The sequence below is a fragment of the Bombyx mori genome, chromosome 7 (genome assembly GCF_030269925.1).
Source record: "Bombyx mori chromosome 7, ASM3026992v2".
Classification (NCBI taxonomy): Eukaryota; Metazoa; Arthropoda; class Insecta; order Lepidoptera; family Bombycidae; genus Bombyx; species Bombyx mori.
The window spans coordinates 12,946,751-12,974,590 of NC_085113.1; the positions used below are offsets into that span (position 1 = coordinate 12,946,751).

The 27,840-nt window shown below is 39.1% G+C and overlaps 2 protein-coding genes and 1 long non-coding RNA gene across 5 annotated transcripts in view; 1 reads left to right on the plus strand and 2 right to left on the minus strand.

Annotated features, from left to right (window-relative positions):
- Positions 1–9,494, minus strand: LOC101745284 (chromatin target of PRMT1 protein). 3 transcript variants are annotated; one of them, XM_004925736.5, is made up of 5 exons: positions 9,018–9,494; positions 8,034–8,194; positions 4,115–4,219; positions 2,439–2,512; positions 1–1,810 (listed from the first exon to the last, which is right to left on the minus strand). In XM_004925736.5, exons 1-5 carry the CDS (start codon positions 9,225–9,227, stop codon positions 1,665–1,667), a joined length of 696 nt encoding a protein of 231 aa, XP_004925793.2. In that variant the 5' UTR covers positions 9,228–9,494; the 3' UTR covers positions 1–1,664. The 3 variants fall into 3 exon arrangements, 1 of the variants encoding a protein (XP_004925793.2); XR_009973564.1 differs by lacking the exons at positions 1–1,810; positions 8,034–8,194; positions 9,018–9,494 and adding an exon at positions 5,403–8,023 and having other exon boundaries at positions 2,477–2,512; XR_009973565.1 differs by lacking the exons at positions 1–1,810; positions 8,034–8,194; positions 9,018–9,494 and adding an exon at positions 5,344–8,023 and having other exon boundaries at positions 2,478–2,512.
- A 5,937-nt stretch (positions 9,495–15,431) lies between these two features.
- On the minus strand, positions 15,432–16,260 carry LOC134199113 (uncharacterized). The gene is made up of 2 exons (XR_009973466.1): positions 15,722–16,260; positions 15,432–15,586 (listed from the first exon to the last, which is right to left on the minus strand). It is a non-coding gene; the product is annotated as an uncharacterized LOC134199113 (long non-coding RNA).
- A 156-nt stretch (positions 16,261–16,416) lies between these two features.
- LOC101745424 (nicotinamidase) overlaps positions 16,417–27,840 on the plus strand; it is a 28,862-nt gene continuing 17,438 nt past the window's right edge. The window contains exons 1-3 of the mRNA XM_004925737.5: positions 16,417–16,824; positions 23,029–23,215; positions 24,459–24,563. Of these exons, the coding sequence (XP_004925794.1) occupies positions 16,739–16,824; positions 23,029–23,215; positions 24,459–24,563 (378 nt within the window). The 5' untranslated portion in view covers positions 16,417–16,738. The remainder of the gene's footprint in view (positions 16,825–23,028; positions 23,216–24,458; positions 24,564–27,840) is intronic.

Below are 27,840 nucleotides of genomic sequence, written 5' to 3' on the forward strand. Positions count from 1 at the left end.
TGATTTTCATAATTTTATTGAGAAACAACTTATCACAAATTATGCTCCAACATTCTGCTGAGTTTCAACTTCAATAATAATGACTTTGACAGTACAAACTGTTTGAGGTACCTTATAGTTAAATCAACAAAAAAAAAAATACTTTCGTAAAAAGAAACAAACGTATTTGTGTTGCCAATTAAATTTTACTGTACACATAGAAATTCAAATGGCAACACCGAAACCACCAACGTGGAGTTGCCAGTTTATTCACGCATTATCAAGAGAACAAAATCAGGTTACAACTTACGCTCCCAGTAATTACCTAATCTTTTTAATATTTTAAAAGTATGTACCTTTTATTTTAATTGAATTAATAATCTAAGAGATGGATGTCATCTGACTATTGTTGATGCTACCTTTTTGCGTTGAAAAATTTACATAGGCCCCGCTCATCTATTGGTAAGTTGATCACAGAGGTCCATGGGCACAACGACCAGCCACCAGCCAGTCAACATTAATTGGGGCCCTTTCAAGTTGAGTTAAACACTATTTTACTATTATGGATGTATGCAAAAATTTTTGGATAAGAATTTAATTGAGAAATTAGCCGAATTAGTTAGTAAAAACCAAAACAAAACTACACTGTGGCACCGGACTGCACAATTATTTGTCACTTATACTCATACTTGTTATATTCCAAAACTTACAATTTAATTTAAATGTTTGTCAAACATTAAATACTGTCATTTTTCTTTTCATAAGCAAACAGACATTGACATTGTCACCGTCTGGTATTCTGTTATACTTATTATGTCTATTGACAGCTAGTGGCAACACATTAGTTCACACCAATACACTAGTAACTAAACCCTTCAATCTACTCTGATGTAGTTATAATCAGTAACTTGGACAGTGTAATTTTTGTATTTCATTCGTTTTATTATACACTAACTAAACCATCCAAATGTACGGTTTGAAAATAAAGAAACAAGGACAAGGGAAAATAAACAGTTTCCGCATAGCACTAGGATATTCCACGGCACGTAGAAACATTAGCAGACAGGAGGCGACACAGATGAATAACGATTTTGATATGAAGGTTTATTTCTTTTTTACATTCAGTGAATAAACTTGGTGAAGCTGAATAAAGTTTAGCCGGATACATATCGTCTTCTCGCATTAAAACTGTATAATCTCAAAACTTAATAATTTTACAGGAGAGTATTTTAAAGGTTTAACATGTAATATTTTTAATATTAATCATCTTTGCAACCTTTTTTTTTTACCAGTTACATTATCTGTCTTTTAAAGTAAGGTAAAAGTATGTATTAATTTTGTTAATATTATTCAAAACATAGGTAAACTAAAAAAAAAAGAAACAAACTAAACTACGCTCTTTTGACAGTATTTATGAGAAAAATACTGGTGATACCAAATGTTTACGCATAAAAAAATCAATTTCAACAATTTTTGGAAATTGTGACCTTTTAATTCGAAAAGGCGATATGTAACTATAAGTCTGAGGAGCCTGGTTGAAAAACATTACTTTGGGTCCGGACTCGACAAGCGGCAGGCTCCTGGGACTGGCACTAAGTGCTCCAGCCGTGGGGTACACTTTACTTCAAATGTCACTATTCACTTTAACACTCATCACTATTCATTTCAACACTCATCACTACTGGTCACTCAAGCAGCTCGGCTTCTCTCATGTAGGCTTCTAACTCAAGATCCAGGGCGGACTTGGAGCTGGCCATGTATTGGTCCAGTTCCGCGTCCAGCTGTTCCCTGCTGGGCACCGGCTTCTGTTGCTGACTGCGGGGCACGCGACCTGGAAATCATTAAAACATATTACGTTACACAGTGAACATACACATGCATATATTATGCCTTCGTTTTCTATAAAGTTTACATTGTTTTTTTTTTTATTGCTTAGTTGTGTGGATGAGCTCACAGACCACCTGGTGTTAAGTGGTTACTGGATCCTATAGACATCTACCACGTAAATGCCGCTACCCACCTTGAGATATGAGTTCTAAGGTCTCAGTATAGTTAAAACGGCCGCCCCACCCTTCAAACCGAACCATTACTGCTTCACGGCAAAAATAGGCACAGGGTGGTGGTACCTACCCGTGCGGACTCACAAGAGGTCCTACCACCAGTATAAAGATTGCGACCTTAGAAGTGATGTCTCAAGGTGGGTCAGTATTTACGTTGTAGATGTCTATGGGCTCCGGTAACCACTTAACACCGGGTGGACCGTGAATTCGTAAGGCTTCTAAGCAATAAAAAAAATCATATCAAATGTTATTTTAGTATAGATAATATCAGTTAAAATCAATATAGAATTTTATTACAAGATCTAATTAGTGAATCTGAATATTTTTCTTGACATTATTGTGGACATAATGAATTCCAACAAATTTGTGTGTGTGTCTAGTGGAGCACGAGGGTCCTACCTGTGGGTCTGGTGGCGTGGCGGCCGCGCTGCGCCACCCTGGTGACGCGCCCGGACTGCTGGCCGGCGCCGCGACTGGAACCCACACAACACACGTTGGACCTTAAAATTACTTTAATAACCTAAAAGTACATGTCCATTATCCGCAACACGCTTCGTCATATTACAGAAATAGAGTTATCAGCAACACGCTTCGTCAAAAAGTACAATACTTGCTTTCAGCTACAAGCGTCGTCATAAGTACGTAAGTACGTTAAGTCGTCGTGGCCTAAAGGATAAGACGTCCGGTGCATTCGTGTTGAAGCGATGCACCGGTGTTCGAATCCAGCAGGCGGGTACCAATTTTTCTAATGAAATATGTACTCAACAAATGTTCACGATTGACTTCCACAGTGAAGGAATAACATCGTGTAATAAAAATCAAACCCGCAAAATTATAATTTGCGTAATTACTGGTGGTAGGACCTCTTGTGAGTCCGCGCGGATAGGTACCACCGCCCTGCTTATTTCTGCCGTGAAGCAGTAATGCGTTTCGGTTTGAAGGGTGGGGTAGCCGTTGTAACTATACTGAGACTTTAGAACTTGTATCTCAAGGTGGGTGGCGCGTCTACGTTGTAGATGTCTATGGGCTCCAGTAACCACTTAACATCAGGTGGGCTGTGAGCTCGTCCACCCATCTACGCAATAAAAAATAAAAAAAAATAAAAAAGTACTGTGGTAAGATCACAAACATGGATTGTGTGTAATCCGGTGAGACTGAGTACAGAACAATGAGTTGTTATAATTTTAAGCTCGATGAAACGAAAAAATAAGTCCATAGAGACACAAACACATAAATGTATAGAATTCAGCCGGCGAGAGAATGAGATAGAACATATTAGACGTTCTCAGTGTAGTTTTTTTCTTTTCTTTTTTTTCTTCTAATACAGCGCCATCTATGAGGTTTTTTAATACTAACGTATGTATGAAACCTCTTGTAGTGAATTTTAATTTAGGATTATACGTGAAGTTAAAATATCAATTCACAGAGGGCGCTACCTCATACTATAATAGATGATTTACAATTATTTACTAATGACAACATTTTACATATACTTAGACATTTAGGATAATTGTATTTTAATTTTTGAAGGTTTCCCTTCTACCACGTGTGAATTGCACATATTTGTTATTTATTTAAATGTTTACTTATCAGAAATTTCCTGATAACACACGCTATAGGTGCTGGAAACACACATTCCTGATTCATGTTTCAAGTTGAGTGTCCCTGGTGTCATATTGTCAAAATAAGTTACAGCGGCTGCTCACATATACTCTTTACGCTCCTTCGAAGAAAGATACTTAGGAGTGTCGTTTACAAAAAGCTTTGTAGCGGTAACCGTGGACCAGATTGAAAAAATCTGAATCACACCAACATCTACTGGTGGTAGGACCTCTTGAGAGTCCGCGCGGGTAGGTACCGCCACCCTGCTTATTTCTGCCGTGAAGCAGTAATGCGTTTCGGTTTGAAGGGTGGGGCAGCCGTTGTAACTATACTGAGACCTTAGAACTTATGTCTCAAGGTGGGTGGCGTATTTACGTTGTAGATGTCTATGGGCTACAGTAAAAAAAAATCTACTACACAACATCATCTTGGTAGACCACTTTGTAGTTATTTTTTACATAGTGGATGTGTACCTGAATCTTCCCCGGACTGCCCGCGGCCCGCCTCCGCGGCGCCGGAACCCCCGCAGTGGTCGCCCGGCACCAGCCATTGACAGGTCACCGAACGATGCTGACCGACTGTCAATGATTTTACAAATTAATATTAAAATCTTATCTTATTACGCCTTAGTAATATTATTAAGACTCAGGTTATAGTTTTATAAAGAATTTGGCTCCAAAGCCTTTGGCATTGATTTTGCCAATGTCAAAGTATATACAAAAATGACAGGTGCTTAGAGAGGAAAAAAAATACTTAATTTAATTCAAATAAATTTGGTCAGTTTTTCCATACGCGAATCTGTGATTTTAAGAGCAGCACAAACAAATATATGTTGGACTAACTACTTTAAAGACAAATATTATTAGCAGATAAAAATTTACACAGAATATTTACATATTAGAATAGAATAAAGTTAATAAAGAATTAATATAAATAGGCCGGGGAATGTCATTTGGAAGGATATCATAAAGAGGGGATACAATATTGGGGCAGTCGAAGAAAATGTAATACAATCTACTATTGCTTTTGTCTATGGCTCAATGATTTTTTCCTACTTTGGTGTCATATTTAATATCAACCACATAATAGGTACAACAAATGTGTATGTGCCATATTGCAATATAACAAAATAGATATCATTACGTTTATTAAGCAATTGCGCACTTAAATATATTGTTCGGGAATGTGAATGAATGCTGTACGTTTTACACATCAGTCATTATTGGATTTACATAGAAATATCTATCCAAAAATTTAAACCTTCTTTGTCATTTTAACTATTGGACGCTTTAAACGTTTGTCGATATTATCCTTCTCTTCTTCTTTTAGATAATTTGGCTCCAACGCCTTTGGCATTGATTTTGCCAATGTCAAAGTATTTACAAAAATAACAGGTGCTTAGAGAGGGAAAAAATTACTAAATCTAAATACAAGTAAATTTGGTCGGTTTTTCCATACGCGAATCTGTGGTTTTAAGAACAGCACAAACAAATATATGTTAGACTAACTACTTTAGAGATAAATATTATTAGCAGATAAAAATTTACACAGAATATTTACATGTTTAGAATAGACTAAAGTTAATAAACAATTAATATTAATAGGTCGGGGAATGTCATTGGGAAGGATATCATAAAGAGATATTATCCAATATAATTAAAATTCAACCGCTAGCAGTATTTGTAAGGAAAAAAAACATTACTTCATATAAAAAATCCAAACATTCATCCGTTTGTTAATTTATAAAAAACAAACATTCACCATGTGTTACGGCAGAACAATACGGTACAACAAGCACACAGACAATAAATGAAATAATCGAATCCATGTAGTGAACACAATTATTTGTACAGATTTAAACAAAGATTATTTAATTGACATCTGTTTGAACAAAAACAGAATAACAGCATTTGTCCTCATTACGGTGCATTTGTTTTTAAAAACCTATATAATAACAGTTTAGCCTTGTGAATTACACTTTCTATTGTTTGTTATATCCAATGAAATTTTAGGTAAAATTATCTTAGAGAATTGGTTAAATAATTTGCCTATTAATTGATGCAGTGAGTATGTCTGACTCAGTTTTTTTTTTGACTCAGTTTACTAGAAATCTAATGCACCTAAATGCTAGTGCTGTTTTTTGTTATCAATTCACTGAAAGCTGAAACAATTCACTGAAAGCTGTCCTGTACTTGGAATTTTCAATGCATTAAATGATAATCTTTTTTTTATAATCGATAGATAGATAGGCAGGTAAACAAGCTCAACTCAATTACCATCTATTTTTTTTTTTTTTTTTTTCCGGGCCGAGGGCCGAACCTCCTACGAGGTCCCCGCGCCTAGGGGGCGCGCGGGGTATGTGAGACTCAACGATCTGCAGGTGTTGAGAGCAGACCGCGGGCCCAAGGAATTTAGGGCCCACCCACTAAACGACTCCCCTGCACTCTTACACCCGGCGTCCGATCTCCGTCCGGGGTCAAAACCCGGTCAGAGTAGGGGGGTTCTCGCGGTCAACACTACAACCAGACACGCGGCGCCACCCCGAGGACGCCCGACCGACGGGTCGTCGAGGCGATAGTCGACGACCAACGACGTCAGTCTCCGCGGTACGGCGGCCCTTCAGGCCGCCCGGGCGATGCCGCTGGTGTTCCGGGATACCCCGCTGAGCCAGAACCAGCCTGCCGGGTCGGAACGCGATACACCGCCGACCGGGTTGCTCTTCCACAATATGTTCGGCGACGACAGCGACGACGAAAATGCGGACCGCATCGCAGTCCGCAGCCGCCGACGCGTCGTCCCGTCCTCCTGGTGCCAGCGCGCTAGAGTGACGGTAGCGTGCGGCGCAGTCTCAGCCCCCTTAGGTCGCCCCGTGACCATCACCGGGAGGAGACTGCCTCCTCATAGGGGCCGGAGCTGGACAAACGCCCTCCTCCGACCCCCGGCTCGACGGCGGCGGCACGGCGCCGAGAGGGAGGAAGAGTTCTCTCTCTCCCGTTCCGCCGCCTCCTTCTGCGAGATGGTGGACTCGCAGAAGTCGAGCATCGCCTGCCAGGACTCATCGCTGCCGAGCATCGCAGCCACGACGGTCGGAAGCGACAAGTCCGGTCCTATTTTTGCAACGAGGACGCGGCGCTGCTCCGCGAAAGCGGGGCAGCACGCGAGCGTGTGCTCCGCCGTATCCTCGTTGCAGCCACTGCAATGGTGGCACTTCGGCGTCGGCTCCCTCCGGGCGACGAGGTGCAGGTAGCGACCGAAACTGCCGTGTCCCGTGAGCACCTGCGTCGCTCGGAAGGTGAGACGTCCTCGGTCGCGATTCACCCAGTCCGAGAGGACCGGGCGGATCGCCTCCACGGTCCGTCGCCCGTAGGCGGGGTCCGCCAGGCGGCGAGACCACGCCTCGAGCACGGCACGCCGAGATTGAAGCTTCCGCGCTCGAACTTCCGCCGCGCCGAGACGCGGCTCCCCCCTGGAGCGGAGATCACATCGCCACGCGTAATCCGCAGCGAGCACCTCCGCTTCCAGGTCCCAGGGAGGCGTCCCGGCGAGCATGCACGCCGCCTCAAACGAGACGGTGCGGTACCCACGAACCGCCCTGACCGCAATCGCGCGCTGCGGACGTCGCAACGCTGCGACGTTGTCACGGGTCAGGGCGTGGCACCATACGGGCGCCCCGTACAGTGCCATTGACCGCACCACCCCCGTGTAGAGGCGGCGCACCACCATGTCGGGACCCCCGACGTTCGGCAACAGCCGACTCAGCGAGCCGGCGGCTGCCATCAGTCGGGGACCCAATCTTTCGAAGTGAGCACGGAAGCTCCAAAATTACCATCTATTAACTTAACATCAGGTGGGTCAAGACTAACGTGACCATACGTCCCGCTTTCAGGCTATCCGTCCTGCTGTCCCCAACAAGAACAAAAATGTCCCGCTTTCATTTATCTGTTGTGCATGTGTTTATTAGAAACTTACCGAATACATACTTATCCCGAATCCTTATGTATTGTATTACAAAATACATACTAAGGTAACTACAATTTGGCTGTAGAAAAGTAGTTTTTTACGTAGTAAGAAATTATTAATAAATTTTAATTTAAGGGCAAGTTGGTTGGTGTAAGGATTTAGATGTCAGTGAGGGTAAGATACCATAATAAATTATTTCAAGTCATTTTTTAAACCATATTTTTTATTTTGCATTTAAATATTACAACACCTTACCCCGACATACCCCTATATAATATTTATTTATTTAGAAACGACATTCCGTAGGCGTCCCGCTTTGACACGAGAAAAAAATTGTCACATCAGTCATGACCTTATTTGCCCATAAATGGCTAAATAAAATAAAACATTCTACACTTCTCACTATTGTTATAATAAATAATGAAGACTCACTTTAAATTGCCGTTGAACTGTCTCCGGCCAATTCGAGTCTTGACGCTTCTGTTGCTGAGGTTACTGGTGCTGTTTGACCTCATCAAGCTCTGGAAGGTGTTCCGATTATCGAACTGATGGAATGGTGCTTGACCCAGTCCAAGCCGTTGACGTAATGTCGCCTGAAATTATTTTTTTATCTTCCTCAACTTTTACTAGCATTCAGTGTCTTATTGTACCTATTTTGCTAAATAAGCAACAATTTGTTCACTTGTTTTAACAGAATTTTGGAGCTGAAGATCTGATTGAAATTTTCAAGTTGGGCCTTACCATACAAGGTTAAGTTAAATAAATAAAAACACTCTTAAATCTGAAAACAATAGCAGGACAACACATTCCATAATCGAAATCTATCGAAGATTAATTTTATAATTTTTAGATAAGTTGATAATTTTATGTTTTTTTCTGTAATTTTATTTTAGTACTGCCAGTACTGTTTCTTGAATTACGCATGTTTCAAATGTAAATTGAAATGAGATCAAATGTGGGATTTCATAGATGAGAAACTTCGATTGCCCTATAGTCAAAATTTTAATAACTTTTTAAAACTGGAAATATTGTTAAGGTATTGCTGGTAACAATTAGGCTATTCCAGTTTCACTAGAAAGGGTTGGTAAACACAGGGTCAGATAATGAGGTAAGATTGGCTAAGATCTCGGAAGGAGGCTCAAAAGTCGAAGATTAAATACTTCACAGGTGCACCTACAACAGTATCAGAAACAAAACAACAAATTACCAGAAACAGCAGATAGTAATGGCTTTTTTTATTAGACCCTGTACTATTAACCAGCCTAAGCAACAAGAAACATTTAAAATATAAAGATCAGAAATTGGAGGGAGAATATTAGCTCTTGACAAAAGGTTTCGGATTCGATTTTAATTCGGATGAGAAATATGAAGGGCGATATTTTGTGGGTCATAAGCGTTTATATTTTTATTACTCACCCGCTTCATCTGATACTCCAGCTTTCGAGCGATCTGGTCAATCAAGAAACGGTTTCTTATGTTCAGGGTTTGTGTAAGGTATTGATGTACGGTAGGACGTTTTTTCATGCGCATAGCAGCGCGATCAGTTCCGGCAGTAGAGAGCAAAGTAAATCTATCGTTCAGGGTAATACTGGTGGCCTGCAGACCGTGTAATTTTTCAATCACCATATTTGCTTCACCGCGGTAACTACAAACTAAAATTCTGTACACGAATATTTTAGGGCTAGCTAACTTCGCAATTAATGAGCATTTCTTGGCTATCAAGCGGTAATGATTTTGTATGTACTTATGTACTTCTACACGGCCTAAAAATAGTAGAATAACATAAACCTAGTAGTTTTTAAAAGTTGATTATTTGACAGTGATAATTGGAGATTTTGACTTAAAAATTATTTAAACCACGCTTGCGCGCACATAGATTACATTTGCCATAAGTGTATAATCTATGCATTTGCCTTTTGTGATAGAACAGGCAAAGGGAACTAAGACCATTAAGTAAAATATACTTGACTTAGTCAAATTACAAATGAGAAATGAACTTTATTAGAATTGAATAAAATGAGCTGGAGCTGAATACATGACAATAATGAAATAAAACAGAATCTCAGTGATGTTTGGATGATCAATGGACTTTTTAAAATAATCCGCTAAATAATGTTTCAAGCATTTTTATGACTTCAGTTTAGGTGGATGGTACACTTTTTGGAATATTAAACGGTTAATGCTATTTTTGTACTCAGAGAAACACTATATTGACAAAATAAAAAATACCATTTTCTTCTGGTTAAACAATGACAATTGATGTCCAAATATTACGTGGGAGCTCTCTGTAAATGTTGGATGTTAGTTTTAATATCTTATATAGGTTCCTCGTTAAATACTTAAAATGAAACAATTAAAATCACTACACATAGCTTGCTTTTGGCCTCCGCTGAATCAACAAATTCTCCAGATTAAGCGTTTATGAAAACTTCGATCAGATTTATTATTTTGCTTAGTCAGATAGCAAGCTCCGACCCATCTGGTATTAAGTAGATACCGGGGCTCAGATTCACCAAGACAATGCAGCCGCCCTTCTTGAGACATAAGTTCTAAGTATTAGTTTTTACAGTACAATGGATGCCTTAGTCTTCAGCCGAAATGTACTACTGCTTCACGACAAAAATAGATGGGGTGGTGGTATCTATCCGTGCGGGCTTATAAGACTTGGCTTACAAGATGAAGTCGGCGTAGCCTAAAGCATAAGACGTCCGGTGCATTCGTATGTAGCGATGCACCGGTGTTCGAATCCCGCAGGCGGGTACCAATTTTTCTAATGCAATACGTACTCAACAAATATTCACGATTGACTTCCACGGTGAAGGAATAACATCGTGTAATAAAAACCAAACCCGAAAAAATATAATTTGCCTAATCACTGGTGGTAGGACCTCTTGTGAGTAAGCACGGGTAGGTACCACCACCCCACCTATTTCCGCCGTAAAGCAGTAATGCGTTTCGGTTCGAAGGGTGGGGTAGCTGTTGTAACTATTCTGAGACTTTAGAACTTATATCTCGAGGTGGGTGCCGCATTTACGTTGTAGATGTCTATAGGCTCTAGTAACCACTTAACACCAGGTGGGCTGTGAGCTCATCCATCCATCTAAGCAATAAAAAAAAAAGATAAGAGCTTGTAAGCCAAGAGTGATTTCACGAAGGATCAAATTACAAATTTGGGAGGGTAGTTGGACATCTGTCAGATCACACGCGTTTCGATTATTTTTAGTGTTTTTCCCGTTTTTTCTGTGTTTTTAAGAATTGTGTTGCCCTATTTTTGTTGGTGGTGGATTAGTTTAAGCTTCATTTAACTGGTAAGTGTATTTTTTATGTCAATGTCGTCCTCGGTGGGCGAAAATGTCCCGCCGGACAGAGGGAGGTCTTCTTTAGATTCAGAGATGGACGATCTTTCTCAAATACTTAATTCTCCTGTAAAAGCTTCACAAAAACGCCCTGCGGAAGACGTATTAAGCGTCCCAGAAAAAAGATCAGTTCCACATTTACCGGCAGCTGCCTCTAATCAACATACCTACACCCGGCCAGGTTTTGATAACAATTCAGTTCTTAATTACTCTGAAACTGACTCTGGCCCTTTTGTTGTCCATGTATTTCGTTCAGATGGTGACTTTGCCCCAGTTTCGAACCACACCCGTACCCTTAAAATTGCTCAAATTATTTACAATGGTAAGATCTCAGGGATAGATGAAATTAAAAACATGGGTAGAAATAGGGCTGCTATTATTTTTAAAACATATAACGAAGCGAATTCATTTTTAACAAACCCATTACTTTCATCTAACAAATTGTCAGCAATTATTCCACGCTTTCAAGTTACCAGGATGGGTGTCGTGAGACAAATTCCTGTAGAGTGGTCTCTGGAGGATCTAGTCTCATGGATTGAGTGTCGGTCTGTTTCAACCACCGTCATTAAAGCCAGAAGAATGAATAAGAAAAAGAAAATAGATGGAAAAACAGTATGGGAACCGACGGGTACAGTTGTCCTCTCTTTTCTTGGGCAAGTTCTTCCTAAACATGTATATTGTTGCAGCGTTTCCCTCCCTGTAAACATATATACTCTTCCCACTATTCAGTGTTTAAAGTGTTGTCGTTTTGGGCACATTCGTGATCAATGTCGATCGCAAGCCCGCTGCTCTCGATGCGCAGGCCCCCATGAAGGTAATTCTTGTAGTGTTTCAGAAAATAACATAACCTGCTTGTTCTGCTCTGGTTGTCATCCCGCCTCTGACCCGAAATGCCCCGAACATGCCCGTCAAAGATCAATTAAGATGGTTATGTCTGAAGAAAATATTAGTTATATTGAGGCAGCTCGCAGATTTCCTTCAGTCCGCACCTCCTATGCCGATGTTGCCAATTCTTCTCTTCCCCAAAAACCTATCTTCCTGAGCCGATCAGCTCCATCTTCGAATACCCTCCCGTCTTCCTCCCCCTCATCTTCTCGTCATACTCCGTCAACTTCATACAAAAAAACTGTTTTTATTGAAAAATCGTCTAAACCAATACTTTCCAAGTCTTATGATCGTCATGCTCACAACGATATTATTAGCCCTCCTAACTCTTGTTTACCCAATGGTTGTGCTCTTAGCACTCCCACCCCCTGTGCCCCTGCTACAAATGATAATCTCGCGGAATTAATGTCAATGCTGCTTCTAAATATTTTATCAAAATTCAATGATATACTACCGAACAACGTCTTGATTCAGATTCACGCTTTAATCTCTAGTCTCGTCAACTCTCAACCAAAGCATAATGACGAAGGTCCTACAATGGAACTGTCGTAGTATCAGAAATAAAAAACAAGAAATAATTTATCTATCTAATCAATATAACCCTGTCCTCTTTGCTGTTGCGGAGTCATGGTTGAGACCGGATACTCTGCTTAGGGTGCCCGGGTTCTCGTGTCTCCGCGATGACAGAGACGACGGCTGGGCAGGAACTGCTATCTTGGTCAGAAGAAATATATCTTTTTCTCGCATTACCCTTCCTCCTCATTCCTCAGCAATTAACATTGTGGCAGTTCGCTGCTTTAACATCACAGTGGTCTCAGTGTACATCCCTCACCCTAACAGTAACCTTATTCAAGAATTTTCGACACTCTTAACCTCTCTTCCATGTCCTCTCTTAGTCTTAGGAGATTTTAATATACGCCATACAATGTGGGGTTCTGAGTTATGTGACTCAAATTCCTCATTATTTCTTGATAAACTTGATGAATTAAATTTGTGTCTACTTAATGATGGAACTCCCACCCGTAGAGTATCCCCATCCCAAAGTCCAAGTGCCCCAGACCTGTCCTTGTCCTCTCCCTCTTTAGTTAACTCGATTTCTTGGTCTGTTCTGTCCAACTCCCATGGCAGTGATCATCTTCCAATATTACTAACTCTAGCCGATTCTTCCATCCCATCTTCAATTCCATATGAACCCCTTTTGAAATTCAGACTTAACAAGGCCGACTGGCAAAAGTATTCATCTTTAGTTCAAAATAATCTTGAATCTCTTCCTGATGCAAATGATGAAAATACTCTATTTTTGTACCTAGAATTTTGTTCCATTTTATCCTCCGCTGCCGAACTAACCATTCCCTTAAAGAATTCAGCTTCATATAAAATTCCCTCACCAGCATGGTGGGATGCTGAATGCTCCCAAATAGTCCAAAAACGCAAGGAGGCTGAGTCTGAATTTTCTAAAATTCTCTCTTTAGAGAATTTCCTAGAATTTCAGAAAATTTCGGCCATCTCTAAAAGATTTTTGCGACAAAAGAAATCTCTTGCTTGGCGTAATTTTTGCGAGTCTCTCTCCCCAAGAACTCCTGCCTCCTTGATTTGGAAAAAAATAAAAGCATTTCGTAAATCACAATCTGATAATAATATTAATTCTAATTCCTTGTCTTGGCTTCCTGATTTTATCTCCAAACTCTGCCCACCCTTTGTGCCTTTTAAACCTTGTCCCTTAATTCCCTCCTCCGCCTCTAATGACCCCATGAATTCCAGCTTCTCATTTGCAGAACTATGCTGTGTTCTTGACAACCTCCGAGATTCAGCCCCAGGTATAGATGGCTTCCCGTACTCTTTTATAAAAAAATTATCTGACACTTCTAAAAAAATCTTTCTAAATCTTTTAAATCATATATTTCTCTCCAGTTCTATTCCAGCCTCATGGAAAACTCAATTGATAATCCCAATTCTAAAACCAGGCAAGGATCCAGCTCAATCTTGTTCATATAGACCTATTGCTCTCTCGAGTGTGCTAGCTAAAATTATGGAACATTTGATAAAAAATCGTCTAGAATGGATAGTTGAAAACAGGTCTATTCTCCCTAATAGTCAGTTTGGCTTTAGACGAGGTTACGGAACATTGGACAGCCTGAGCCTCCTCACTTCAGATATTCGTGTTGCATTCTCTCAAAATCGTCATGTTATAGCAGTTTTTCTAGATATTTCCTCTGCATACGACAATGTCGACCTTCATTTACTTAGACAAAAACTTATTAACCTGAATATGCCTCCTAGAATTGTGAATTTTATCTTCAATTTGTTTTATGACAGATCTATTATAGTTCGCATCTTAGGTGAAAATTCTTCTCATCGGACCTGGAAAGGTCTGCCTCAGGGTTCTGTTCTCAGTCCTCTGCTTTATAATATTTACACTGCTATTTTAGATACTACTGTGAACCGTTTTTGCCGTATCCTCCAATATGCTGACGATATTGCCCTCTATACCATATCTAATTCTTTCTCACAAGCTTGTAATTGTCTAAATTCTGCTTTGTTTAACCTGAATTCTTGGTTGAATGATCACTGCTTATCCCTGTCCATCCCTAAATGTTCTGCGGTTGCTTTCTCCCGTAAGAGAGTTATCCCTGAAATAAATATTGAAATTTGTAACCAATCTATTCCAGTCTTGAGTAAAGTTAAGTTTTTGGGCATTCTCTTGGATTCTAAACTCTCCGGTGTTCACCATTTAAACTATATCTGCAATAAAGTTGAGAAGAGCATCAATGTTCTACGCGCACTCTCCGGTGTTAAGTGGGGTTCACATCCTTACAGCCAGAAGCTTCTTTATAATGCTTTAATTAGAAGTCACTTTGACTATGGTTGCTTTGTTTTGGAGCCTTGTAATAAAATGGCACTTACAAAACTAAATCGTATTCAATCAAAATGCCTCAGAATCATCTCTGGCTCCATGAAATCTTCCCCTATAAATGCCCTACAAGTTGAATGTTTTGAACCTCCTTTAGCCTTGCGTAGACAGTTTCTAGCTGATAGATTTTTCTACAAAGTAATTTCTCTCTCAAACCACCCCCTTTTAGCTCTACTTTCCCAACTTGCTCAACTGACCGAAACCTCTAGATACTGGCGTCATAAATCTGTACCTCCTCTTGTCAACTCGTATAAGAAACTGCAAAATTTAGCTTCTCCAATTTCTCAATATGATAAATTCCCCCTCTTTATTTTCTCTTTTGACTGTCTTTTATTTCGTCCCACTACCTTCTTGAATATTGGGATCCATAAAGACTCCCCAGGAGCAAATTTACAATTTCAGAACATAGTACAACTACAATGGCCTAATCATTATCACTTATTCACTGATGCATCTAAACTATCCCAAAATGGTCCTGTAGGTGCTGCGGTATGGATCCCCAAGTTTAAAATCTTCCTAAAATACAAACTCCCTCAGACTTCCTCTGTGTACTCTGGTGAAGCTGTTGCTCTTTTAGAAGCAGCTCTTTTTATTAAAACCCGCGGTTTAAGTAAATCGCTAATTTTTTCGGACTCCTTAAGCTGTCTTCAAGACATAACTAAATTTCCATCGCATTCAAAAGTCAATTTTGAAATTATATTAAAAATTAAAGAAACTCTGTTTCAATGTCACTGCTCCGGACTTGATGTCACTCTCGTCTGGATCCCAAGTCATAGCGGAATTTGTGGGAATGAGCTTGCTGACTCCTGTGCCAAGGAGGCTGTTGTTATGGGCTGTAACAAGTATAACAAAATTTTTCCTCGAGATTTACATTCTCGGGCAAAATCTGATATGCTTCAATCTTGGAATGAAAGCTGGCAGATTTCTCGTCAGTCAGTAGGTAAGCATTATGGTAACTTGCAACCGACCCTGCCCTCTAAGCCTTGGTTTTCCTCCCACTGCCATCTTCCTAAAAAAATTGTCTCAGCTATAATCCGTCTTAGACTTGGCCATGTTTGCTCCCCTGTTTTTCTTGCCAAAATTAGAGTCCGTGACCATTCTCTTTGTGAGTGTGGATTAGATGAGGGTACCCTGGATCACATTTTCTTCGACTGCCCCAATATCGTATCCCCTCTTTATGATATCCTTCCCAATGACATTCCCCGACCTATTAATATTAATTGTTTATTAACTTTAGTCTATTCTAAACATGTAAATATTCTGTGTAAAATTTTATCTGCTAATAATATTTATCTCTAAAGTAGTTAGTCTAACATATATTTGTTTGTGCTGTTCTTAAAACCACAGATTCGCGTATGGAAAAACCGACCAAATTTACTTGTATTTAGATTTAGTAATTTTTTCCCTCTCTAAGCACCTGTCATTTTTGTAAATACTTTGACATTGGCAAAATCAATGCCAAAGGCGTTGGAGCCAAATTATCTAAAAGAAGAAGAAGAAGAAGAAGAAATTACAAATTATAGTTATGAACATTCCCGCCAGAGAGTAACAATTATATTTACTGTAGTTTAATTTATAGCTTCGATTTCAAAATCCAAAGTTACCGTTATGGGATACGTTCCCGTTACCTATACAATCTCGAACTATAAAAAAAAAATATGTCACAAAACTCACAAACGTCTTGAAACGTCATGTCTTTTCAACAGGACTTTAATAATATTTTGAATTTAACAATTTCAGGATACAAAAACGGTTAAACCTTGTAAATAAAGAAACAGTTGTAATAACCCAAATCAAAACATGCCAATTAACGTGTCTATTAGAATATAATTTTGAAGGATGAAGCAACCGATTTTATGTGAAGAAGCCGGTGTATCATATGTTAACTCTTAGGTTATGTAAGGTTGTTTATCAAGCACCATGGTGCTGGATAGGTTTATAAGGAACGTCATAATGCTTCGCGGCCCATTCCGATTCAGCCTACGATGTCGGAAGTTTCCAACGGCGTGGAATTCAACGAAGAAGTCTTCACTGAAATGGACGCTTGTTACGAAACTTTCGACAAAGACGGGTAAATAACTTAAACGAATTATAAAATACAATAACATGAGATAATAGTGAAGTAAATTTTAAAATAAAAGCAAGTTTTCTTCTAACTACTTTTGCTTACTGTCTCTTATAAAGTTAAATTATCAAAAGATATTCAATAGTCATGTGAATTTTGAATGGGAATGGATCTTACAATTATAAGTGAAAGTAGAATATCTCAATTTTTTTCAAGCCATTTTACATAAAAGTTTTCTTTCACACTTTAGTGCCGCATATTGAAAATATTTATTAAAAGCACCATAGCTTTATATGACACTGATGAACTCAGAGACACAATGCTTGTTGATAAATAGTGACGGCAACCAAAATATTGTTTTTATAAAATTTAATCCTGTTTTATATAGGTAGAATTGGGATCGTGGGGCATAAAATAAAATTATTCCACTGTTGCACTTTTACTCTCCTTTTCCAAAATCTTCTATAATATAATAATAAAAAATTTATTAACACCTTTTTTACGTATTCCTTGCTCATTTAAACTGACTTCGTCATTTTTCATTTTTCTTTTTTTCTGTAATTCTGCCTGTCATTACTCTCAGATCTCTTTTCCTTTACTGTTTTCTCTCATTCACATTTAAAGCTCCATTCCATACTCTTTCCATTCCATTCTTACTAATCCTACATATGAGTCGTCTATTATCAAAGGTGGCAATCTGTGCATTTGGACAAAAAATTTTTATTGATATTTCAATACAGATTGATTTGAATATAATCGTCTCCTTCAAAGAATACGGTTCAAAACCTACATTAAATAAAGGTTAATACTTAACCTGTTATTTATCTAAGATGTCGTTCAGAAGAGTTTTGTGACTGCCAAATGGAATACAAAGTCAATAATTTGTTTTTCTGATTTACCAATCATTGTCCAAAAGTCAGATTGCCGGCTTTGATAATAGTCGACTCATATATCAACACAAAACATTAAAATAATTAATTTTGTTATTGCCATTTTAGGCGCATGGTCCAGCCTATTATTATGAATATCACCCAAGGGCATCGGCAAAGAAAACTAAACTTCTGTTAGTGTATAAAAATCTAAATACGTAGTAAAATAAGTATAGCAGTAAATATAAATTTTATTCCTTTCCTCGTTTACTTTGAAAAAAGTTTTGCAGCCAGCAAAACTACTCTAGAATCGTCATCGGTATATGAATGTACCGTGTACTGATAAATGAACTCCATCTCACGTTTTTTGTGTTAATCATGTTTTCATGATTCAGATTACAATATATGAGTCATGATCAGCGTTGCCTGGCTCGCTGAGTTTCTCGCCAGATCTTCTCAGTGGGTCGCATTTCCGATCCGGTGGTAGATTCTGCGAAGCATGGCTCTTGCTAGGGTTAGTGTTAGCAGCATCGGCAGGTTTGAGCCCCGTGAGCTCATCTACTAGTTAAGGTTACTCTGGAATAGCCTCTACAGGCTACGAGCTTAGGTAGGAAAAAAAAAAAAAGAACTGTAATAATTTTTTTTTTTTTTTTAGTATTATTTATTCATGATATTTCTGTGAAGATTTCACTTCTCACAGGACACGAGATTAAGCTTGATGAGTAATTCTGCTCTCATTAAATTTACGGAGCATTTATTTCAGACATCCGACCATTTTAAATTCATCTGGGAAAAAACGTATTCAGAAAAAGGTGGTGTGGGAAAAAACGTATTCAGGAAAAGTAGTGTCTTAGCAATTTCCCACTCCAAGAATGATTCTAACATCCTCTTCATATAAGCTATCTACCGAAATGTCATCTGTCAATTATATTAAATTATATACAGCATTTTCAAAAAAACTAACTCCATTTTCCAGGTTTATGAATTTAAATCTAGAAAAAATATTTTCATTTTAGAAATTATACATTGTTGGCTATTTATGTAAAACATTTTCAAGTCTTTCATGGCTTTGGTCCGTTCAGATTCAAACAATTTATTTAAAATCAGTTTCGTCTGGTCGCCAAAAGAGCCATCTTTTAGCCTGCTTCCTCAGCATGCACGATCGAGTTATCCCCGAAAGCGGGACATTTAATTTTTATTTAAAAATCGGGACGTCCCGCCAAAATTGGCACATCTGGCAACGTTGGTCATGGATGACTTAACGTAATTATTGGGCATTTTTACTATCATTTATGTATTGAAAACTGTAACAGTAAATACTGCACCCTTTTTTTATTTTATTTTTATTGCCTAGATGTGTGGGCTCACAGCCCACCTGGTGTTAAGTGGTTACTGGAACACATAGATATCTACAACGTAAATACGCCACAACCTTGAGATATAAGCTGTAAGTTCTCAGTATAGTTACAACGGCTGCCCCAACCTTCAAACCGAAACGCATTACTGCTTCACGGCAGAAATAGGCGGGGCGGTGGTACCTATCCGTGCGGACTCACAAGAGGTCCTACCACCAGTAAGCTACCACCACTACCCTCTGTTTTAAAACTAATATAATGCCAAAGTATTCTAGTAACAATGGCTTTACCACAAAAACCAGCGGGACGGTGGTAATAAACTGCGTCTTAATGAGTTTTAAGACACACTTTGAGTTAGATAGGGAGTCTTATAACCAATGCTCAAACCGAGAGATTGCTTGGTAAAAAAAAAATAGTATACCATTACTACTAAAGGCAGACATACAAAGCAACTTGAAGATGCCAGTGTGGCATGCTCATTAGCCAAAGGTCGATATGTTAATCAGGCTATTACCACATAGACTTGGTCGTTTTCTATATTGAAACTGGTGTAGACTTGGAAGTGCCTACAGTCTATTAACAATGCCTACCACTCATCATCAGATGGTCTTTAACCAAAAAACTAGATTACTTTGTGCATATTTAAAAAAAAAACATGGAAAAGTAATCTAAAATTAAATTTTCAGTTTTAATTAAATACAATTCAATACAGTCCATAAAAAATATGATATATTTCTCGGACAGACCGCCACCTGGCTTCAACCAACATACGTTATTTTGGTAATCCAATTAGAGATTATCGAATTTTTGAGTAAGATGAATAACTTTTGAAAAGATAAAACTGGTGGTAAGATCTCTTGTGAGTCCGCACGTGAAGGTACCATTATCCTGCCTATTTCACCCGCGAAGCAGTAACACGTTTCGGTTTGAAGGGTGGGGCAGCCGTTGTAGCTATACTTGAGACCTTAGAACTTATATCTCAAAGTGGGTGGCGCATTTACGTTGTAGATGTCTATAGGCTCAAGTAACCACTTAACACCAGGTGGGCTCTGAGCTGGTCCACCCGTTTAAGCAATAAAAAAAAACGAATCTTAATAAGTCAGTGTTTGACGGAGAAGTGTTTGGCTCGCGTTATGTTGTCTTTAGGAGAAAAAGTCCAGAAAAAATTTGAAGTTATTCGTCAGGCATCTTGGGATAGTAGTAATATGGAGGATGTCTGGGTAACCCTGTTAATAAAAGGATCTTCGTCGCGTCTTAACATATGCGGGTGTTATTTGCCTCCAGATTTAAATAAGATAAGCTGAATGAATTTTATTCTAATTGTCAGAAAATAATTTTGAACGACCATCCTGATGACGACTATTTGTTAGTTGGAGATTTTAACCAACCAGATTACGTCTCAGCCATGCGTATTGCTTTTCCCTTAAAACTTAATATTTGTGCTGAAGATCAGCCTTATACCGGTGGGATACTTTGCCTACTTGATGAATTTATGATTTCTTGTAACTTCTCTTTCTGGTCGTTCCCTCAATGCTGAGGATCGTGACTGTATGTCAATCTTCTCCACTCGGTCCGGTTCTGCGCCATATGTACCGCTCCCTGTATCTGGCCTGCAGTCACCTCCTTCAGTTGTTCCACCCATCTAGCTGGCGCTCTTCCTTGTAAATTGTAACTTAATACAGTTTAATTACATAAAAAATAATATCGACCGCATTTTAAACTTAGTGCTTTCAAATCTTGTTAATGTTAAAGTTGGTGAAGTAGAATCAATGAGTAGGTTAGATAAATATCACCCAGCGATTATAATAAGCTTCTCAGCCCAGGCAGTTTCTAGAAATTTGGCAAAATGCAATAAAGATAAAGATAAAGACGCTTTTATTAACAACCTTAATTCATATCTAGGTAGGTACATACTAATCATTTAATTTTTCTTTTTTTTTTCTTTGAATTTGACATTGGCTAAGATTGTTTTGCTTTCGCATAGGCCTCCCCCAAAAATCTGCCATAAGTTGGAATAATAAAAATTAAATTTAAAAATAATAATGATGCCCCACGTTTCGTGAATTGGATCATGCTTTTGTCATCATCATCGTCAGATATTAATAAAAAAACACAAATAGTTTATGATATCTTATTCGATATAATTGCTCGCCATACACCTTTGACCTCATATAAATATAATACTTACCCTGTTTGTTTAGTAAACTTCTAATTAATTGTATAATAGATAAAAACAAGTATCATAAGATGTACAAAAATTTGGAAATCCACGCGATTATGATGTGTTTTTCATGTTACGTCATCGTTGCAAAATATTCACTTAAGAATGCTATAAAAATACATTGCAAGAGATTACAGAAGAATCTTTACAGAAGGACGCTAATGCATTTTGTAGATTTGTTAACAACAAAGGTCACGTTTCTATACCTAGCGTGGTTAAGATGGGTGGACGAGCTCACAGCCCACCAGATGTTAAGTAGTTAGTGGAGCCTATAGACATCTACGACGTAAATGCACCACCCACCTTGAGATATAAGTTCTAAGATCTCAGTATAGTTACGACGGCTGCCTCACCCTTCAAACCGAAACGCATTACTGCTTCACGGCAGAAATAGGCAGGGTGGTGGTACCTACCCGCGCAGACTCACAAGAGGTCCTACCACCAGCACAAAGATAGATCTGGTACTTTTCTAAGTTATTGGGAAACTGCGCACATTATTCCGATACATAAAAGTGGTGATAAATCTTGCTGTGAAAATTATAGACCCATTAGTATATTGTCGTGTTTTGCTAAACTGTTTGAGTCGTGAGTATATGTTCATCTTTATAACCACATGAAATCGTTCATCTAGCAGGCAGCATGGTTTTGTTAAGAACCGATCTACCATTTCCAGTCTCCTAGAATATAAGCATTACCTGTGTCAAGCTTTTGCCACTAGAGGACAGGTTGATTCTATCTATACGGATTTTTCTAAGGCTTTTGATGAATTTTGTCATCGATTACTTTGTCGCAAGTTGTTTTTATACGGTCTTAATGGAAATTTGTATCGATGGATTGGTTCGTATCTGGAAAACCGAAGTCAACTGGTGGCATTGAAGGGTTTTGTTTCATCTCCGGTGCAGATTGCTTCTGGTGTTCCCCAGGGACCCCATTTAGGACCTCTCCTTTTTATTATTTTTATTAATGACTAGCCGTACTCGCCCGCTTCGCTGCGCATTTAAAATTAACATTATTACTTATTGTCATTATTATTAGGGAGTCCAACACTCATATACAAATATTAGCCTATCCATTAAGTACGTGTATTTTCTACATGGATACCAAGTTTCAAGTCAATCGGATGCACGGTTCAGTAGTTATAACGGAACATCCATAAAAACGACTGTAGATATTAGTATTATTAAATATGATATCAGTTAATAGATATTAGTATAAATAATTCACTCTGATAGATTCGACTGAATTGCTATCACAGATTTCACTAAACATTAAATTTAGTGCTCGTAGGGTCAACCAAAACAATTTGTTTGCATTGCTAATTTACAAAAACAATACACCATATTATAATACAATTACCCGAATGTGTCGCACCTATAACGAACTGGCAAAGTCGTCAACTGAATTGGATATTTTTACTTGTAGGCTAGTGACGTTTATAAAAATGTTCAAGGGCATCCGTCACGTTAATAATAGGTTAAGTAGAATAATTATTGTATATTGTGAATTAGATTATAAGTTAGATTAGTTGTCGTTATCAGTTTCGTTAGGTACCGCCCTGCCTATTTCTGCCTTGGAGCAGTAATGCGTTTCGGTTTGAAAGGTGGGCCAGCCGTTGTAACCATACTTGAGACCTTAGAACTTATATCTCAAGGTGGGTGGCGCATTTACGTCGTAGATGTCTATGGGCTCCAGTAACCACTTAACACCAGGTGGGCTGTGAGCTCGTCCACCCATCTAGCAATTAAAAAAAATTGTTTCTCTATAGGGACGGAAAGCTGAATCTGGATGAGTTCCGGCTGATCTGCAAGGCGTTGTTCCGCAACGACAAGGGCCACATCTACCCGCTCTCCGAAGACAGAGCCAGACATATTTTCAACGTTTTCGATACAAACGGGGACGGGTTCATTGATAAGGAAGAGTTCACTTTCTGCTGGAACCATTGGATCAAGGTGGTGAGTGGCATTAATCTTTGTTGGACCACGCCGGTTCTTAAAACGCGATCTATCATTACTAATAGTGACGTGATACAACCCTAGCCTAGAGTATAAGAAGTCGGGTGCTCGTATCGACCGATGCCACTAAACTTTTTAGGGAGAAACGCACTAAATATGCCCACGAACGACTTTTATAAGAAATTGAATGATATCTATACTTATATATAAATCTACAATGGTTTTTACGGATGTTCCGTTATAACTACTGAACCGTGCATCCGATTGCCTTGAAACTTGGTATCCATGTAGAAAATACATGTACCTACTTAATGGATAGGCTAATATTTATATGAGTGTTGGACTCCCTAATAATAATGACAATAAATAATAATGTTAATTTTTAATGCGCAGCGAAGCGGGCGAGTACGGCTAGTCGTGTAATAAAAACAAAACTAACACCCTTGCTTATTCTCTATAATGGAATTTGAGTTCGTTTGCCTATCTAGAACAATAATAATACTAGATTCTCCAAGTTTATAACAGGCGATATACATATTTTGTTTTAAATACTTAAGTCAGTAAGTAGGTAGACCATACACACGTTGGGAGGACGACTTTAGAAAAATTTACTATATAGATAGACTGGATATATGTCGTCAGAGACAAAATAAAAATGGAAATCCTTGGAGGAAGCCACCTGAGAGTCTGAGAGGTGTCCATGCCTATAATAATTAAAAATAATAACATGAATATCTTCAACAAAAATAAAAATCGAAATTGCATGGAATAAAGGGATTTTTTATTTATTTTATTAGTAAGGAATAGTTTGGCAACAGTTTTATAACGAGGATGTTGGTTATAAATTAGGATATATCGTCTTCTCGCACTATAACTGTATAATCTCAAAATTTACTAATTTTACAGGAGAATGTTTTAAAGGTTTATAATGTGATATTTTTAATATTAATCATATTTACAACATTTATTTTTTATTTTTTACCGGCTACATTATCTGTCTTTGAAAGTAAGATAAAATTATGTATTAATTTTGTCAAAATATAGTTAAATAGAAAGAAATAAAAACTAAAACTAAACTACCCTCTTGTGACCAAATGATTACCAAATGATTCCGCATATTTACTCAATTCCGAATATTTTTGGAAATTGTACACTCTTAATGCGAAAAGACGATACGTCCGTGTGTGTGCCGTCGACTTGTCGAATTAGAATCGTAACATATAAGTTCGTCCATCTGGGTCAGATCGTGCGTCCGGTGAGCGCGTTCCTGATCGTGGACGTTCAGAACGACTTCATCTCCGGCACCCTCAACATCAGCAAGTGCAACGCCCAGCAAGACGGCAGCGAGGTTCGTAAAGTTTTTAAGATATCTTAGCAATCAATAGGTTTTTTTTTTATTGCTTAGATGTGTGGACGAGCTCACAGCCCACCTGGTGTTAAGTGGTTACTGGAGCCCATAGACATCTACAACGTAAATGCGCCATCCATCTTGAGATATAAGTTCTAAGATCTCAGTATAGTTACAACGGCTGCCCCACCCGTCAAACCGAAACGCATTACTGCTTAACGGCAGAAACAGGCAGGGCGGTGGTACCTACTCGCGCGGACTCACAAGAGGTCCTACCACCAGTAATTACGCAAATTATAATTTTGTGGGTTTCATTTTTATTACACGATGTTATTCCTTAACCGTGGAAGTTAATCGTGAACCTTTGTTGAGTACGTAATTCATTAGAAAAATTGGTACCCGCCTGAGATTCGAACACCGATGCATCGCTCAACACGAATGCACCGGACGTCTTATCCCTTAAGCCATGACGACTTCGAGGTAATAGCAATACTGAGAGATTCCGATCCGATGTTTTTTTTTTCTACCTAAGCTGACAGCCTTGAAAGGCTATTTCAGCGTAACCTTAACTAGTAGGTGAGCTCACGGGGCTCAAACCTGACGACGTTGCTAACACGAACCCTAGCGAGAGCAGTGCTTCGCAGAATCTACCACCGGATCGGAAACGCGACCCACTGAGAAGATTCGGCGAGAAACTCAGTGGGCTAGGCAACGCTGTTCATGACTCAGATATATTGTATTCTGAATCATGACAACATGATTAACACAAAAAACATGAGACAGAATTCATTTATCAGTACTTGGTACATTCATATACCGATGACGATTCTAGAGTAGTTTTGCTGTCTGCAAAACGTTTTTCGAGGTAAACGAGGAAAGGAATAAAATAAACTCAGTGGGCTGTGTCTGTGGGTTAGTTTACTCGTCGAGCCCTTCGTCGCAAGTGACGGGTTCGACGAGAACGATGACCGATGCTTGAGGTACCTAAAAGCACCGTTAGTGGATCGGAAGGATCCGAAATGACGTGTTTTGGGCGACGTCGACTGCTTTCCATTCTGTCCGCAGGATCGGGGATGATCCGATGGTAAGTTCTGTGAAGCACTCCTCTTGTTAGGGCCAGTGTTAGCAAATTCTTTCAGTTTGAGCCCGTGAGCTCACCTGCCCGTCCGGGCGTACGGCCCACCTGATGATGTTGCCGTCACTCATGGACGTAAGCAATACCAGGGGCAGAGCCAAACCGCTGCCTACCGTTAAGTACTCAATCTGACTACTAATTAACATTAAATGTTTGAGGTCCTATTGGGTCTGCTATTAGATCATTTCTACTGATTGATACGACACATCATCGAAGGGATTCTTACCAGACGTCGCATCGACATATCGCCGCTGGTAATATGTGTATGTGGGAAGCAAAAAAATCGTGTCGGTAAATAAAAAAAAAATCGCTATTACCCGGCGAATCGGCAATGCGGCAGATGTTCTTGTTACATGAAATTACCAAAAGTCACGGAATCAATTTGGCTGGTGGGTTTTTAAAACTTGATTGATATAAACGATTTTAAGGACCCATCAGCCTAAAATTGGATTTTTTTTTGTATTGATTAGAAGAGTAGACGAGCTGACAGCCCAATTGATGTGGAGCCCATAGACACCAACAAGGTTAATGCTACTATTTATATCTCGAGACATCAGTTCTAAGTTTCGGTTTTACAGTACAGTGGCTGCCCCACCCTTCAAACCGAAACGCATTACTGCTTCACGGCAGAAATAGGCGGGTCCTACCCATACGGACTCACAAGACGTACTACCATCAGTATAATTAAGCACATTATACCATTATTACCGCTTCGAGGATAGGTGAAATTAATTACTGTCTAAAATCCAATCGAATCTTTTGACGCACCCATTTTGATATAAACTTATCAAGCGAAACTGAACGCATATATTTTTGTTGGTATTACTGACAGCAGCGTATGTTCGTTGGATTGGCCAAGTGACTCATGGTTCATCAGCTTTTAAGTGCTTGATTTTATTTTATTTTATTTCCTACCTATTCTATAGAAACCTCGAGGAATTATACTAAATTCGCAGAATAAAAGGTGAGCTCGCGGGGCTCTAACCTGACGACGCTGCTAATACTAGATGTCTAGCCATTAGTCCTAACAATAGCTAACACTAGCCACCGGGTCGGAAACGCGACCCACTGAGAAGATCCGGCAAGAAACTCAGTGGGGTGTGCCTGTGGGTGTATTCTTCTTCATCCTTACGAGTAGTGATAGTGGTTAGAGCCTAAACAATTAACATACGTGGTTGTTACTCCACCTTGAGATATGAAGTTTAACTCTCAATCGTGATGTTTTTTCTTTTTTTTTTTATTGCTTAGATGTGTGGACGAGCTCACAGCCCACCTGGTGTTAAGTGGTTACTGGAGCCCATAGACATCTACAACGTAAATGCGCCACACACCTTGAGATATAGTTCTAAGGTCTCAGTATAGTCACAACGGCTGCCCCACCCTTCAAACCGAAACGCATTACTGCTTCACGGCAGAAATAAGCAGGGCGGTGGTACCTACCCGTGCGGACTTACAAGAGGTCCTACCACCAGTAATTACGCAAATGATAATTTTGCGGGTTTGAGTTTTGTGTGAACATTGTGTGACCTGACCCGACTTATATAACCAGGATGGTGGTACACGGTTTTGATAGGAAGCTCCCATCATCGTATTCAAACTGAAATGGATACGTTTGAAATTGAACAGACTTCTAATCGCTAATACAATACAAATTATCTCCCCCCGAATCTACACATGACGAAACATCGATCGTATTGATCAAACAAACGCGAAATGCAAGTCACTCCGTGCTTCATTGACTATAAAGGTCACGTCGACTACAAAAACACAATAGGCCTTTTTAATTTATTTACGTTTTCTTACGAGCTAATGGATTGGCTGAAAAATGAGACCTTAGAACTGATTTCTCAAGGTATGTGGCGGTATTTACGTTGTAGATGTCTATGGGCTCCGGTAACCACTGAACACCAAGTTGAACGTGAGCTCGGCCACCCAACTAAGCAATAAAACATGTGGCATTTTCTAAATTCATCACGCAGCTCCACTGTGCCTTTCAATTCTTCATTTGTTGTTTTCAGTTTTCGGGCGATGACGGGGCTCATTTTTTACATCAAAGTTTCCATGGCTGAAGCGTTCAAACCAATAATAAGTCGTGCGTTGGGTTGTAGGATTCACTCTCACGTCCCTATGATCCATCAGATC

Excerpts from the sequence above, each read along its gene's own strand:
- LOC101745284 (XM_004925736.5), bottom strand. The coding sequence starts at position 9,227 with ATGGTGATTGAAAAATTACACGGTCTGCAGGCCACCAGTATTACCCTG. Across the intron at positions 8,195-9,017 it reads TGGAGTATCAGATGAAGCGG|GCGACATTACGTCAACGGCT; the intron begins GTGAGTAATAAA and ends AAATAATTTCAG. Across the intron at positions 4,220-8,033 it reads CAGTTCAACGGCAATTTAAA|TCGGTCAGCATCGTTCGGTG; the intron begins GTGAGTCTTCAT and ends AATCATTGACAG.